The sequence below is a fragment of the Sarcophilus harrisii genome, chromosome 3 (assembly GCF_902635505.1).
Source record: "Sarcophilus harrisii chromosome 3, mSarHar1.11, whole genome shotgun sequence".
In the NCBI taxonomy this organism is placed as follows: domain Eukaryota; kingdom Metazoa; phylum Chordata; class Mammalia; order Dasyuromorphia; family Dasyuridae; genus Sarcophilus; species Sarcophilus harrisii.
In genome coordinates, this window is record NC_045428.1 from 604,604,170 (window position 1) to 604,620,305 (window position 16,136).

The following is a 16,136-nucleotide window of genomic DNA, read 5'->3' on the forward strand; positions in this document are numbered from 1 at the left end:
AGGCCAAATGCAGGGGTAGGGGTCCTTCTGGGGTCCAGGCCAGCTGGTTTAGAGGTCCCTGGGGTCCGCCTCCGGTTAGAGGTCTTCCTGGGGGTCCAGGCCTGGCTGCTATGTATGGGGGTCCTCCTGGGGGTCCAGGCCATGCTGCAGTGGGCAGTGGTGCTCCTGGGAGTCCAGGCCAGGCTGCAGTGGGCGGTGGTGCTCCTGGGAGTCCAGGCCAGGCTGCAGTGGGAAAGGGTTCTCCTGGGAGTCCAGACCTGGCCGCTATGTATGGGGGTTCTCCTGGGAGTCCAGGCCATGCTGCAGGGTGGGGGTGGGTTCCTGGGGGGGTCCGGTCCCTTTGGGAGGGAAGGGTTCGCCGGGAGTCCAGGTCTGGCTCTTTATGGGGTTCTCCTGGGAGGCCAGGTCTGGCTGCAGTGGGCAGTTGTGCTCCTGGGAGTCCAGGATGGGCTGCAGTTGGCGGAGGTCTTCCTGGGGTTCCAGGCCATGCTGCAGCTGGCATAGGTGCTCCTGGGAGTCCAGGCCATGCTGCAGTGGGCAGTGGTGTTCCTGGGGGTCCAGGTCTGGCTGCGGAGGGAAGGGGTTCACCTGGGAGTCCAGGCCGGCGCATGTATGGGGGCTCCTGGGGAGTCCAGGTCGGCGCATGTATGGGGTTCTTGGGAGTCCAGGCCATGCTGCAGTGGGTGCCTTGGGGGTCCAGGTCTGGCTGGGAGGGGTCCCGGGAGTCCAGGTCTGGCGCATGTATGGGGGTTCTCCTGGGGTCCAGGCCTCCCTGGGGAAAAGGGGTTCCCTGGGAGTCCGGGTCTGGCCCATGGGGGGCTCCGGGAACCAGGTCCTTATGTATAGGGGTTCGCCTGGGAGTCCAGGCCTGGCCGCTAGGTAGGGGTTCTCCTGGGAGTCCAGGCCTGGCTGCGGTGGGAAAGGGTTCTCCTGGGAGTCCAGGCCTGGCTGCAGTGGGAAGGGGTTCGCCTGGGAGTCCAGGCCTGGCCGCTATGTATGGGGGTTCTCCTGGGAGTCCAGGCCTGGCTGCGGTGGGAAGGGGTTCGCCTGGGAATCCAGACCAGGCTGCAGTGGGCGGTGGTGCTCCTGGGAGTCCAGGCCAGGCTGCGGTGGGAAGGGGTTCGCCTGGGAGTCCAGGCCTGGCTGTGGTGGGAAGGGGTTCGCCTGGGAGTCCAGGCCCCGCAGTATGGGGTTCTCCTGAGTCCAGGCCGGTGATAAGGGGTTCTCCTGGGAGTCCAGGTCTCGCATGTTGGGGGGTTCTCCTGGGAGTCCAGGCCGGCTGGGTGGGAAAGGGTTCGCCTGGGAGTCCAGGTCTGGCCCTAAGGGGTTCTCCTGGGAGCCAGGTTGGCCCTGTTAAGGGGTTCTCCTGGGAGTCCAGACCAGGCTGCAGTGGGCGGTGGTGCTCCTGGGAGTCCAGGCCAGGCTGCGGTGGGAAGGGGTTCTCCTGGGAGTCCAGGCCTGGCCGCTATGTATGGGGGTTCTCCTGGGAGTCCAGGCCTGGCTGCGGTGGGAAGGGGTTCGCCTGGGAGTCCAGGCCTGGCCGCTATGTATGGGGGTTCTCCTGGGAGTCCAGGCCAGGCTGCGGTGGGAAAGGGTTCGCCTGGGAGTCCAGGTCTGGCTATGGAGGGAAGGGGTTCTCCTGGGAGTCCAGGCCTGGCTGCGGTGGGAAAGGGTTCGTCCGGGAGTCCAGGCCTGGCCGCTATATATGGGGGTTCTCCTGGGAGTCCAGGCCAGCCTGCGGTGGGAAAGGGTTCGCCTGGGAGTCCAGGTCTGGCCGCTATGTATGGGGGTTCTCCTGGGAGTCCAGGCCAGGCTGCGGTGGGAAGGATTTCTCCTGGGAGTCCAGGTCTGGCCACTATATATGGGGGTTCTCCTGGGAGTCCAGGCCTGGCCGCTATGTATGGGGGTTCTCCTGGGAGTCCAGGCCAGGCTGCGGTGGGAAGGGGTTCTCCTGGGAGTCCAGGCCAGGCTGCGGTGGGAAGGGGTTCTCCTGGGAGTCCAGGCCAGGCTGTGGTGGGCGGGGCTTCTCCTGGGGGTCCTGGCAGGGCTGCAGGGGGTAATAGTGATTTCTTGTCCTTCAGCCTGGACAGCTGAAGCTCCTTTATCTTGTCCTTCCATAACTGCACCTTTTGCTGGAGTTTCAGGACCTTCAGGGCACTGGCTGAGTAATCAGGGAAAATCCGAGCCAGGTCCTTCCGTAAAGATTCCTGGAACTCAGGCCGAATCTCCTTGACTTTCCCCAGGGCCACCAGGTCGGGGGCGCCAGGCTGAATGGATGGCCTGGCGAGGGCCGGAAACTCGGGCAGCAGGAGGCTCCCTCTAGGGGGGAGTTCCTGGAGGCTCCCTCTGGGGTGGAGTTCCTGGAATTCAGGCCCAATCTCCTTGACTTTCTCTGGGGCTACCAGATCGGGGGCTCCAGGCTGAATGGATGGCCTGGCGAGGGCTGGAAACTCAGGCAACAGGAGGCTCCCTCTGGGGCGGAGTTCCTGGAAGCTCTCTCTGGGGCGGAGTTCCTGGAACTCAGGCCCAATCTCCTTGACTTTCCCTGGGGCTACCAGATCGGGGGCTCCAGGCTGAATGGATGGCCTGGCGAGGGCAGGAAACTCGGGTAGCAGGAGGCTCCCTCTGGGGCGGAGTTCCTGGAAGCTCTCTCTGGGGCGGAGTTCCTCTCTAGGGTAGTCTGTCTGTGGGGGGATTACTTCCACTGTGGGCATGCCATAGGCAACAGACGTAGAGACTACTTGGGGAGCCTTTAGGGACTCCAATTGCGAGGCAAGGGTCTCCAGATGGGCCGTTTCCACCCACTCCATCTGCTTCAGTGGGGATGTCTGCTCCAGCAGCCAGCAAAGGCTGTCCATGGTTTTTTTGGTGATTGTCCCTTTTTGGCGAAGCTTCCGCAGGGCATTCTGTAATCGGTCCCAGCCTCCTCTAGGGAGCTTGTGCATGAATTCACTGTATGTAGGAGGCAAGCTTCTATCCCGTCGGGCCATGGCCCCCTTGAAGGCCCTGATACTCTGATGAATCCGCAGAAACCACCTCCAGCGTTCTTGGGCTGACTTTTTTGGGGAAGCCACAGTGTCCGGTCCCATGACTTCCCAGGTGGGACTCTCTGGACGCCCTTCAGATGGAGTTGGGGTTGGGGTTGGGGCAACTGGCTCCTTTGGCGTGAGTGGAAACCTCTGGGCGGTGGGGAGGGGTGGAGGTCTGGGCTTGTACTTGGATTTGGCCAAAGACAATAACTTCTCCTCTTGAGAATCACTGGGCATGGGGGAGATCACAGCTTGCTTACGTCTAAGTTCTGAAGTAGATTCCAGGTAAGGCTTTTGGGGACGAAATGATTTCCCTTCAATTTTCAACTCGACCTGTTTCATATCATCTTTCCTCGGTATCATGGCAGGCTTCAGATCTACCTTTTGAACATCAAGGTCCTTTGGCTGGACCAGTCCCGCAGGGGAAATGATCTTCTCTGCAGGCTCTCTTACCCTTTCCACACCAAGGCCCCTTAACTGGATCAATCCCTCAGGGGAAATGACCGTCCCTGCAGGCTCTCCCACCCTTTCCACACCAAGGTCCCTTGGCTGGACCAATCCCTCAGGGGAAATGATCTTTCCAGGAGGCTCTCCCACCCTTTCAACACCAAGCTCCCTTGGTTGGACCAATCCCTCAGGGGAAATGATCTTTCCAGGAGGCTCTCCCACCCTTTCAACACCAAGCTCCCTTGGTTGGACCAATCCCTCAGGGGAAATGATCTTTTCAGGAGGCTCTCCCACCCTTTCAACACCAAGCTCCCTTGGTTGGACCAATCCCTCAGGGGAAATGATCTTTCCAGGAGGCTCTCCCACCCTTTCAACACCAAGCTCCCTTGGTTGGACCAATCCCTCAGGGGAAATGATCTTTCCTGGAGGCTCTCCCACCCTTTCAACACCAAGCTCCCTTGGTTGGACCAATCCCTCAGGGGAAATGATCTTTCCAGGAGGCTCTCCCACCCTTTCAACACCAAGCTCCCTTGGTTGGACCAATCCCTCAGGGGAAATGATCTTTCCAGGAGGCTCTCCCACCCTTTCAACACCAAGGTCCCTTGGTTGGACCAATCCCTCGGGGGAAATGATCTTTCCCATAGGCTCTCCCACCCTTTCAACACCAAGCTCCCTTGGTTGGACCAATCCCTCAGGGGAAATGATCTTTCCTACAGGCTCTCCCATCCTTTCAACACCAAGGTCCTTTGGTTGGACCAGTCCCTCAGAGGAAATGATCTTTCCTGGAGGCTCTCCCACCCTTTCAACACCAAGCTCCCTTGGTTGGACCAATCCCTCAGGGGAAATGATTTTCAGGAGGCTCTCCCACCCTTTCCACACCAAGGTCCCTTGGTTGGACCAATCCCTCAGGGGAAATGATCTTTCCGGAGGCTCTCCACCCTTTCACACCAAGCTCCTTGGTTGGACCAATCCCTCAGGAAATAACCTTTCCAGGTTCTCCCACCCTTTCACACCAAGGTCCCTTGGCTGGACCAATCCTTCAGGGAAATGATCTTTCCACAGGCTCTCCCACCCTTTCAGCACCAAGGTCCCTGGTTGGACCAATCCTCAGGAAATGACCTTTCTAGAGGCTCTCCCACCCTTTCCCACCAGGTCCCTTGGTTGGAACCAACCTTCAGGAAAATCTTTCCAGGAGGCTCTCCCACCTTTCAACACCAAGGTCCCTTGGTTGGACCAATCCTCAGAAATGAGTCTTTCAGGAGGCTCTCCCACCCTTTCACACCAAGCTCCCTTGGTTGAACCAATCCTCAGGAAATGATCTTTCCTGGAGGCTCTCCACCCTTTCACACCAAGCTCCCTTGGTTGGACCAATCCCTCAGGGAAATGATCTTTCAGGAGGCTCTCCACCCTTTCCACACCAAGGTCCTTGGTTGGACCAATCCCTTCAGGGAAATGATCTTTCCAGGAGGCTCTCCCACCCTTTCAACACCAAGCTCCCTTGGTTGGACCAATCCCTCAGGGGAAATAACCTTTCTCATAGGTTCTCCCACCCTTTCCACACCAAGGTCCCTTGGCTGGACCAATCCTTCAGGGGAAATGATCTTTCCAGGAGGCTCTCCCACCCTTTCAACACCAAGCTCCCTTGGTTGGACCAATCCCTCAGGAAATAACCTTTCTCATGGTTCTCCACCCTTTCCACCAGGTCCCTTGGCTGGACCAGCCTCAGGAAATGAGTCTCCCACAGGCTCTCCACCCTTTCACCACCAAGGTCCCTTGGTTGAACCAATCTTTCAGGGAAAATCTTTCCAGGAGGCTCTCCCACCCTTTCAACACCAAGGTCCCTTGGTTGGACCAATTCCTCAGGGGAAATGATCTTTCCAGGGCTCTCCCACCCTTTCGACACCAAGGTCCTTGGTTGGACCAATCCCTCAGGGGAAATGATCTTTCCCACAGGCTCTCCCACCCTTTCACCACCAAGGTCCCTTGGTTGGACCAATCCCTCAGGGGAAATGATCTTTCCAGGAGGCTCTCCCACCCTTTCAACACCAAGCTCCTTGGTTGGACCAATCCCTCAGGAAATGATCTTTCAGGAGGCTCTCCAGCCTTTCACACCAAGGTCCCTTGGTTGGACCAATCCCTCAGGAAATGATCTTTCAGGAGGCTCTCACCCTTTCCTGGCAAGCTCCCTTGGTTGGACCAATCCCTCAGGAAATGATCTTTCAGGAGCTCTCCCACCTTTCAACACCAAGCTCCTTGGTTGGACCAATCCCTCAGGAAATGATCTTTCAGAGGCTCTCCACCCTTTCAACACCAAGCTCCCTTGGTTGGACCAATCCCTCAGGAAATGATCTTTCAGGAGGCTCTCCAGCCTTTCAACACCAAGGTCCCTTGGTTGGACCAATCCCTCAGGAAATGATCTTTCAGGAGGCTCTCCCACCCTTTCAACACCAAGCTCCCTTGGTTGGACATCCTCAGGGAAATGAGTCTTTCCAGGAGGCTCTCCACCCTTTCAACACCAAGCTCCCTTGGTTGGACCAATCCCCTCAGGAAATGATCTTTCAGGAGGCTCTCCACCCTTTCAACACCAAGCTCCTTGGTTGGACCAATCCCTCAGGAAATGATCTTTCCACAGGCTCTCACCCTTTCAACACCAAGCTCCCTTGGTTGGACCAATCCCTCAGGGGAAATGATCTTTCCAGGAGGCTCTCCCACCCTTTCAACACCAAGCTCCCTTGGTTGGACCAATCCCTCAGGGGAAATGATCTTTCCAGGAGGCTCTCCCCCCCTTTCAACACCAAGCTCCCTTGGTTGGACCAATCCCTCAGGGGAAATGATCTTTCCAGGAGGCTCTCCCACCCTTTCAACACCAAGCTCCCTTGGTTGGACCAATCCCTCAGGGGAAATGATCTTTCCAGGAGGCTCTCCCACCCTTTCAACACCAAGCTCCCTTGGTTGGACCAATCCCTCAGGGGAAATGATCTTTCCAGGAGGCTCTCCCACCCTTTCAACACCAAGGTCCCTTGGTTGGACCAATCCCTCAGGGGAAATGATCTTTCCAGGAGGCTCTCCCACCCTTTCAACACCAAGGTCCCTTGGTTGGACCAATCCCTCAGGGGAAATGATCTTTCCAGGAGGCTCTCCCACCCTTTCAACACCAAGCTCCCTTGGTTGGACCAATCCCTCAGGGGAAATGATCTTTCCAGGAGGCTCTCCCACCCTTTCAACACCAAGCTCCCTTGGTTGGACCAATCCCTCAGGGGAAATGATCTTTCCAGGAGGCTCTCCCACCCTTTCAACACCAAGCTCCCTTGGTTGGACCAATCCCTCAGGGGAAATGATCTTTCCAGGAGGCTCTCCCACCCTTTCAACACCAAGGTCCCTTGGTTGGACCAATCCCTCAGGGGAAATGATCTTTCCAGGAGGCTCTCCCACCCTTTCAACACCAAGGTCCCTTGGTTGGACCAATCCCTCAGGGGAAATGATCTTTCCAGGAGGCTCTCCCACCCTTTCAACACCAAGCTCCCTTGGTTGGACCAATCCCTCAGGGGAAATGATCTTTCCAGGAGGCTCTCCCACCCTTTCAACACCAAGCTCCCTTGGTTGGACCAATCCCTCAGGGGAAATGATCTTTCCCACAGGCTCTCCCATCCTTTCAACACCAAGGTCCCTTGGCTGGACCAATCCCTCAGGGGAAATGATCTTTTCAGGAGGCTCTCCCACCCTTTCAACACCAAGTTCCTTTGGCTGAACCAATCCCTCAGGGGAAATGATCTTTTCAGGAGGCTCTCCCACCCTTTCAACACCAAGCTCCCTTGGTTGGACCAGTCCCTCAGGGGAAATGATTTTGCCTGGGGGCTCACCCACCCTCTCAACACCGGGTTCCTTTGGTTGGACCAGTGACTCAGGGGAAATGATCTTGCCTGGGGGCTCACCCACCCTCTCAACTTCAAATTCCTTTGGCTGGACCAATCCCTCAGGGGAAATGATCTTCCCTGGGTGCTCACCCACTCTTTCAACACCAAGTTCTTTTTGCTCCACCAGTCCCTCAGAGGGAATGATCTTACCTGGGGGCTCACCCACTCTTTCAACACCAAGTTCTTTTTGCTCCACCAGTCCCTCAGAGGGAATGATCTTACCTGGGGGCTCACCCACTCTTTCAACACCAAGTTCTTTTTGCTCCACCAGTCCCTCAGAGGGAATGATCTTACCTGGGGGCTCACCAACCCTCTCAACACCAGGTTCCTTTGCCTGGACCAGTCCCTCAAGGGAAATTATCTTCCTTGGAACCTCACCCTCCCTCTGAACACCAAGTTCCTCTCGCTGGACCTGTTCTTCAGGGGAAATGATCTTGCCTGGGACCTCATCCACCCTCTCAGCACCAAGGTCCTTTGGCTGGACCAGTCCCTCATGAGAAATGATCTTTCCTGGGTGGGCACCCACCCTTTTAACACCAGTTTCTTTTGGCTCCACCAGTCTCTGAGGGAAAATGATCTTCCTGGCAGCCTTACTCAGCCTTTTAACATCAAGGTCTTTTGGCTTAACCAATCCCTCAGGGGAAATGATCTTCCCTGCAGGCTCACCCACCCTCTCAACACCAAGGTCCTTTGGTTGAACCAGTCCCTCAGGGGAAATGATCTTCTTTGCAGACTTATCAGGAGCCATTTCTTCTTCATATAATGATGATCCTTCTTTTTCTTCTTCCTCCTCCTCTTCTTCCTCCTCTTCTTCCTCTTCTTCTTCTGCTTCCTCATCAGCCTCCTTCACCGCCTCTGAAAACATGGCTTTGGCTTTCTCAGCCTCCTCTGCAACAGTTTCTTTTTGGAGTGCCAGAACCTTCTGCCTTTGCCATCTGAAGAATTCCCAGGTGTCTTTCATTTTTTCAGTATCTAATTCTCCTTCCCCTGCCAGGATCTCCTCCAAAGTCATCCTTCTTTCCAGTAAAGCCAAGTTGCGCTCCTTCCTGGCCATTTTCTCTTCTTCCTTTATCAGCTTCTTCTGTTCTTTCATCAGCTGCTTTTCCTCTTTATCCAGTTTCTTCTGTTGAGTGGCCAGTTCCCCCATCTCCTCAGCTAGTCTCTTCACAATGCTTGCCAGCCTCCTGCGCTCCTTTTGCACAGCTGCCTTGGTCAAGGGCTTCTTTCTCTCTTCTTTCCCAAACAAGTCTTCCAAGGATAGCTTCCCTTCAGAAAATTTTTGCCTTTTTTCACTGAGCCGTTTCCGCTGTTCTCTGATGCCTTCAATTTCTTCCTCAGTCTTTCGCATTTCTCTCAGACGCTGACTCCGTATATCATCATCTACTTGTGATAATTTCTGAACCACCAGCTTCTCTTGTGTGATCATTTCCATCTTCTTATCAAGGAGCTCTCTTTCTTTCTTGGTTATCTCAAGTTCTTCCTGGGTCAGGTGCCTCTCTGTCTGGAGAAGGTTCCACTCCTCAGCAGACTCCAACTCTTCTGGCACTAATTCCTCCATTTTTGATGGTTGCTCCTGACCTTCCATTAACAGTTCTTTCTCCCTTTCTTTTTCCATAAGCAGCATTTCTTCTTCAGTAGACAGCTTACGCCTTTTCTCTTCTTCCCCCTCCTCTTTCTCCTCTTCTTCCTCTTCCTCCCCCCTCTGCTTTCGTAAAAGGGGCGTTATCATCTTCATCTTACGATGAAATGTCTTTTTTCCCTTAGTATCAAACTTTCTGGGAACAAACTTTTTCCTTTCCTTGGGCAGATGTTCTTCTTCCTCCTCTGTCACAGCCTCCTCTTCCTCCTCCTCTGGGGATGGTGCCTCCTGTTCTGGGAAACGGGGTTTCTTCCTCTCCTGAGAACGTCTCCTTGGCCTCTTCTCTGCATCCTCCTCAATGGCCTCTCTTTCCTCTTTCATGAGCAGTTTTGTTCCCTGGTCTGACAGTTTTTGGTTCTCCTGGTGAACTTCTATTTTCTTCTCTATCATATCCATTTCTTGCTGGGCCAGCATTTTCTCCTTCTGGATCTGCTTTCTCTCTTCCCGGATTAGTTCCAGCTCTTCCGACGTCAGTCTCTTCTCTTCTTCCATAAGCATCTTCTCTTCAGGGGACAAGGTGACAATGCTTTTATCCTCTGGCCTCTGCTCTTCCATCGGGCCATACTTTGCAAAAAAAGTCAGTTCTCTTTCTTGCTGGGCTTGAATTCGGTCCTCCCAGGCCTGAATTCTCTCTTCTCGAGCTTTTTCCATGTTGAACTTTATTATTTCTCTCATCTCCTTCATCTGGTTTCTCTTTTCTGTGTCTGTTTCTAACTCCTTGGGAGAAAGTCTCCTTTTTTTGGACTTCTTAGCATGTATGCTCTCTTCTCTGTCTTTCATCTGTTCCTGCCTGGTCTCTCTAATTTGTCTTCTGGCTTCCTTTACTTCCTCTTTGAACAATCTGAATTCTTCTGGGGTTGTGACCTCTTGGATCAGGAGGTCCTCTTCCTTGATGAGAAGTGACTCTTCCTTGTTCAAGTTTTCTTCTTCCTTATCCAGTGCCTCCTGCTCCTTGACCAGCAATTCATGTTCCCTATTCAGCTGCTCCTCTCTCCGTGCTAGATCCTCCTCTGCAATAGCCAGCTCACGTTCCTTCCTGGCAAGCTTCCTCTCCCTCCTACCTAGTCTCTTCTGTTGCCTGGCTAGCTTCATTTCTTGCTTGGTGAGTTCGCTCCCTTCAAAGAAGAAGGTTTTCTTTGTCCTGGCTTTTGGGGAAGATGGTGGAGTGAGTGGAGGACTCACTTCCAATTCTTCTTGCTCCATCTCTTCTTCCTTCTCCTCAACTGGCTCTGGGCTTTGTTCCTTCAACCCGGGAGAAATCTCCTGAAAGTATTCCCCACTAGGCTGCTGCTCTGCCAGTACCTCTCGTGCCAAGGTCACCAGCTCATCAGTCAAGTTCTTGGCCATGCTCTCTTGTAAGTCAGAAACACGTAGGGTCATGAGGCGGGAAACATCATCCCTCCAAGAATCTTGCTCTTCATACCTTTTCTCAGGTTGTGGGGCTTCTACTATCTTCTGAACCTCCTCCTCCATCTCTTTTTCCTTCTTGCTGATTTCAGGCTTCTTGCTCATTTCATACTTCTTTTTGTCAGTTCTTTTGCTTCGGGTTTTGCTCCTCACCTTCAGGCCCAAATCCACACGGTCAAGGGCTCCTCGTAAAAGGGATGAGGAGACACTGGTTTTGGTAGCCAAAGTCACTGAGGAAAGTGCTGAGGATGATGTAGAAGATGTCTGAGAAGTATCTTTTCTCTCATGAGGCCCCTCTTCTTCTTCCTCTTCTGCTATTCCCTCTTTCTTTGCTTTCACTTCTCTTGATTTCTTCTGTCTTTTTTCTCTTAATTTCTTGCGCACCTTTCCTTCTCCTCCTTCTTCTATTGATTTCTTGCGCTCCTCTTCTATTGATTTCTTGCGCTCCTCTTTTGTTGATTTCTTGCGCTCCTCTTCTATTGATTTCTTGCGCTCCTCTTCTATTGATTTCTTGCGCTCCACTTCTATTGATTTCTTGCGCTCTACTTCTATTGATTTCTTGCGCTCCTCTTCTATTAATTTCTTGTGCTCCTCTTCTTCCCTTGATTTCTTTTGTCCCTCTTCTATTAATTTCATTTGTCTCTCTTCTATTGATTTCTTGCGCTCCTCTTCTATTGATTTCTTGCGCTCTTCTTCTATTGATTTCTTGCGCTCCTCTTCTATTGATTTCTCGCGTTCCACTTCTACTGATTTCTTGCGCTCCACTTCTATTGATTTCTTGCGCTCTACTTCTATTGATTTCTTGCGCTCCACTTCTATTGATATCTTGCGCTCCACTTCTATTGATATCTTGCGCTCCTCTTCTTCCCTTGATTTCTTTCGTCCTTCTTCTTCTATTAATTTCATTTGTCTCTCTTCTCTTGGTTTCTTGAGTTCCTCTCCTTCTTCTTCTTCTTCTATTGATTTCTTGAGATCTTTTTCTTCCCTTGATTTCTTGCGTCCTTCTTTTGATTTCCTGAGTCTCTCTTCTCTTGATTTCTTGTAGGCCTCTCTTATTGCTTCTTCTTCTTCTTCTTCTTCTTCTTCTTCTTCTTCTTCTTCTTTCTCTCCTCTTCCTCCTCCTCCTTCTATCGTTACTTTCTTGCGTGCCTGTTCTCTTGATTTCTTGAGTTTTTCCATTAATCTATTGAGTTTCTCTTCTCTTGATATCTTGAGTCCCTCTCCTCCTTCTCCTCCTTCTCCTTCTTCTCCTTCTACTCCTATTTCTTGTTCTGATAGCTGGAGTTCCTCTTCTGTTGGTTCCTGGAGTTCTTCTTCTTCTATTAATTTTCTGTATCTCTCTTCTATTGATTCCCAACCTTCCTCTCCTCCTTTATCTCTTCCTCTTTCTATTGGTTTCTTGTATCCCTCTTTTCTTACTTTCTTGTGTATCTCTTCTAGTCTTGGTTTTTGGTATCTCTCTTCTTCCCTTAATTTCATGCGACCTTCTTCTCTTGATTTCTTGAGTCCCTCTTCTTCTTTTTCTTCTTCTTCTTCTCTTTCTTCTATTGATTTCTTTTCTCTCTCTTCTATTGGTTTCTTTTGTATCTCTTCTATTGATTTCTCGAGTTCCTCTTCTTCTTTTGATTTCTTGTGTCTCTCTTCTCTTATTTTCTTGAGTCCCTCTCCTCCTTCTCCTTCTTCTCCTTCTTCTTCTCTTTCTTCTATTGATTTCTTATATTCTTTTGATTTCTTAGGTGTCTCTTCTCTTGATTTCTTGCGTCTTGATTCTACACTTGATTTCTTGCGTCTGAATTCTACACTTGATTTCTTGCGTTTCTCTCTTTCTCCTTCTTCTTCTACTGTTTTCCTGCGTCCCTCTTTTAATTTCCTGGGAATTTTGGCTACAGAGGGGGGGAAAAAAGAAATGGAGCATTAAAAGGAAGTACAAGCCTATAGCCTGGGGGAATAAATTAGTTTGCCTGGGGCTCAACAGACTTCATCTAAGGCTATGTTGCCCCTTCAGCACTGAACAGGCATGTAGAATACAGGATCTCACAATCAAAATCCCCAAATTTTAGGAAATCCTGTAATTCGTAACTTTTCTTGAACTAGAGTGGTTACCCTAGCCCTGAATCTCTGTCCAATAACCATTTTCCTATTCTTCTCCATGCCTTGGAACACAGTACTTCATGGACATTTGATCTGACTTTTAAATTTATATTCTCTCTCCTCCTCACTCTTTTTTTTTTTAATTTCACAATAAAACAAGCATTTCTATAAATAGTACAATAAAAAAGTGATCACACACAAAATTGCAAATCTATTATATACAACTTGCTATTCCTTTTAAATATATAATAGTTATCATATACATTTTTCTTTTATCTTTTTTTCTTCCCTCTCCCCTGCCCTAGAAATGGCTATTACTAGACACAAATAGACATATATATAAAATTATCCTATACTTACTTTTATTTATCAGTTCTTTCTCTAGCAAACCCTTTATGTGCTGAAAAAATCCTATTTCATTCCATCTCCTCCAACAAATAATCCCGTCAGTCCCTCTCTTAGTTATCTTCAATCTCTGCTTGTCTATTTGCTGGCCCATATCTTACTGCCTACAAACATGTCCATTAATGAATGTAAACTGCTTGCATTTTTGTCTTTCTTCCCAGGTTATTTTTACCTTCTGAATCCAATTCTTCCTGTGTAATAAGAGAACTGTTCGGTTCTGCACACATATATTGTATCTAGGATACACTGTGACATATTTAACTTGTATAGGACTGCTTGCCATCTGGGGAAGGGGGTAAAGGGAGGGAGGAGAAAAGTCGGAACAGAAGTGAATGCAAGTGATAATGTTGTAAAAAAATAACCCAGGCATGGGCTCTGTCAATAAAAAGTAATTTAAAAAATTTTTTTTAAAAGTGAATAAAAGACATATTCCCTGGTCACTCTAAAAAGAAAATGTCCATAACTTTCCTATCCTGTAAAAAAAAACTCATTTGATCTTTCCATCCCGATGATTACCATCCTCTATCTCTTCTGTCTTTTGTGGCTAAACTTCTTGAGATGGTACCCCCACTTTCTTCTGATTCTCCACATAACCCTTTAGAATTCCATGAGAGAAACAATATTCTCTGGAAGCTGACCCACCCTTTCAACACCAAGGTCCTGTGGCTGGACCAATCCCTTGGGGAAAATGATCTTCCCTGCAGGCCCACCCATCTTTTCAACACCAAGTTCTTTTGGCTGGACTGATCCCTTGGGGGAAATGAACTTTCCAGTAGGCTCTCCCACCCTTTCAACACCAAGTTATTTTGGTTGGACAAATCCCTTAGGGGAAATGAGCTTCTCTACAGGTTTACCCACTATTTCAACACCAAATTCCTTTGGTTGGACAAATCCCTGAGAAGAAATGATCTTCCCTGCAGGCTGACTCACTGGTTCAACTCCAAGGTCCTTTGGCTGAACCAATCCTTCAAGGGACTGGAATTACCTTGAATTATCACAGTGTTGAGCAGAATTAAATCCCTCATATTTGATCATCACATAATCTAGTTGTTACTGTGGGCAATGTTCCCCTGGTTCTGGTTACTTCACTCATCATCAGTTTATTCTAGCCTTTTCTTTCCAGACTTTTTTGAAAGAAGCCTGCTCATGGTTTCTTAGAGAGCAATAATATTCCATTACCTTACTATACCACACCTTATTCAGCTATTTCCCAACTTATGGGTATTTACTCATTTTCCAATTCTTTGCTACCACAAAAAAGAGCTGCTACAAACATTTTTGCACTTATAGATCCTTTCCCCTTTTTTATGATCTTGTTAGGATATAGACCCAGTAGTGGCACTATTAGATCAAAGGGTATGCAATTTTTTAGCCTTTTGGGCATAGTTCCAAATTGCTCCCTAGAATGACAGAATCATTTCACAATTCCATCAATAATATATGAGCGTTCCAGTTTTGCCACATCCCCTCCAACATTTGTCATTATCTTTTGGACAGCATCTTTCAAAAAATTATCAAGAAAATATTCCCCTATATCTTAGAATCAGAGGGCACAATAGTCATTGAAAGAATCCACTGATTACTTCCTGAAAGAGATCTCAAAATAAAAACTGCAAGAAAACCCACTCAGCCAAATTCCAGAACTATCAGGGCAGGGAGAAAATAGTGGAAACAGCCAGAAAGAAAACTGTAGGACTGAATGTGGATCACAACATTGTATTTTCACCTTGTTGTTGTTATTTGCTTGCCTTTTTTTTTCTTTCTCATTTTTTTCCTTTATGATATGATTTTTCTTGTGAGCATGATAAATGTGGAAATATGTATAGAGGAACTGCACATGTTTAATATATATTGGATTGCTTGCTATCTAGGGGAGAGGGCTGGGAGAAAGGGAGGAAGAAAAGCTTGGAACACAAGGTTTTACAAGAGTGGATGTTTAAAACTATTTTTGCATGTATTTTTAATAAATGTAATAAAACAAGCATTTCCATGATACAGCATAATAAAAAATGATTGCACATTAAAAAAGAAAAAACTCTATGGTATTTAATAAAGTTAAATTATTTACATCCCTATTTGGGAAAATAATACTTATAACAATATATCTCTATTACAGCAGTTAGAAGGGGTATACTTAGAAAGAGGGTATGAGTATAAGTTGATATTGATGTGATTAAAAAAAATTAAGGGATGAAAAAGAGAATTGTATTGAAAGAAGAAGAAAGGAGAAGGCAAAATGGGGTAAATGATATCATATGAAAAGAAATGAAAGATTTGTTACAGTGGAAGAAAAGAAGGGAAAGGGTGACCATTAAACCTTATTTTCATTAGTGTTGCCTCAAAGAAGGAATAACATACACACTGAATACCAATAAATCTGACAATCTAAATAAAATGGATGAATGTTTACAAAAATATAAATTGCCCAAATCAATAGAAGAGGAAATAAAATACTTAAGTAATCCCATTTTACAACAGTATTTTAAAGGGCCTGGAATATGATATTCCAAAAGGCTAAGGAACTCGGTATGCAACCAAAAATAACTTTTTAAAAAATTTAATAGCCTTTTATTTACAGGATATATGCATGGGTAACTTTACAGCATTAACAATTGCCAAACCTCTTGTTCCAATTTTTTTCCCTTTACCCCCCACCCCCCCCAGATGGCAGGATGACCAGTAGATGTTGTACATTAAAATAAAATTAGATAAAATAAGTATACATGCCAAAAATTATTTTGCTGTACAAAAAAGAATCAGACCTGAAATTTTGCAATTACTTTGGAAAAATCAAAAATCAGGGGGCATAAATAAGGGATTGGGAATTCAATTAATGGTTTTTAGTCATTCCCAGAGTTCTTTCTCTTAGCTGGTTCAGTTATTACTGCCCATTAAATATTTGGTTGATCTTGTTGTTGAGGATGGCCAGGGGTCCATCAGAACTGGTCATCATATAGTATTTTGTTGAAATATATAATGATCTCCGGTCCTCTCATTTCCTCACATCGTTCATGTGTCTCTCCAGGCCCTGAAAATCCTGTTGGTCATTTTTACAGAAACGTAATATTCCAAATATTCATATACCACAATTTATTAGCCTTCTCCAACATGGACTCCATTCATTTCCATTTTCCACTACAAAAGGGTGCCACAAAATTCTACATGTCCCTTTCCCTTCTTTATAATCTCTTTGGATATAATCCC

The 16,136-nt window shown here is 48.4% G+C and overlaps 2 protein-coding genes across 2 annotated transcripts in view; both read right to left on the bottom strand.

Annotated features, from left to right (window-relative positions):
• Positions 1 to 1,319: 1,319 nt before the first annotated feature.
• Positions 1,320 to 4,403, bottom strand: LOC116422722 (titin-like). Its single transcript, XM_031961805.1, has 2 exons — positions 1,925 to 4,403; positions 1,320 to 1,456 (listed from the first exon to the last, which is right to left on the bottom strand). The coding sequence occupies exons 1-2, from the start codon at positions 4,200 to 4,202 to the stop codon at positions 1,320 to 1,322; spliced, it is 2,415 nt and encodes an 804-aa protein (XP_031817665.1). The 5' UTR covers positions 4,203 to 4,403.
• Positions 4,404 to 6,086: 1,683 nt separating this feature from the next.
• The window catches only part of LOC100925005 (WD repeat-containing protein 87), a 65,150-nt gene continuing 55,100 nt past the window's right edge, over positions 6,087 to 16,136 (bottom strand). The window contains exons 6-7 of the mRNA XM_031961806.1: positions 12,083 to 12,319; positions 6,087 to 12,052 (exon numbers count right to left, since the gene is read on the bottom strand). Coding sequence (XP_031817666.1) covers positions 6,087 to 12,052; positions 12,083 to 12,319 — 6,203 coding nt within the window. The remainder of the gene's footprint in view (positions 12,053 to 12,082; positions 12,320 to 16,136) is intronic.

What these genes read in the sequence shown, in the direction of transcription:
- LOC116422722 (XM_031961805.1), bottom strand. Translation starts at nt 4,202, where the DNA reads ATGGGAGAGCCTGTAGGAAAGATCATTTCCCCTGAGGGATTGGTCCAA. An exon ending in CCTTCCCACCGCAGCCTGGC is followed by an intron (nt 1,457 to 1,924) that starts CTGGACTCCCAG and finishes TAGCGGCCAGGC; the next exon opens with CTGGACTCCCAGGAGAACCC.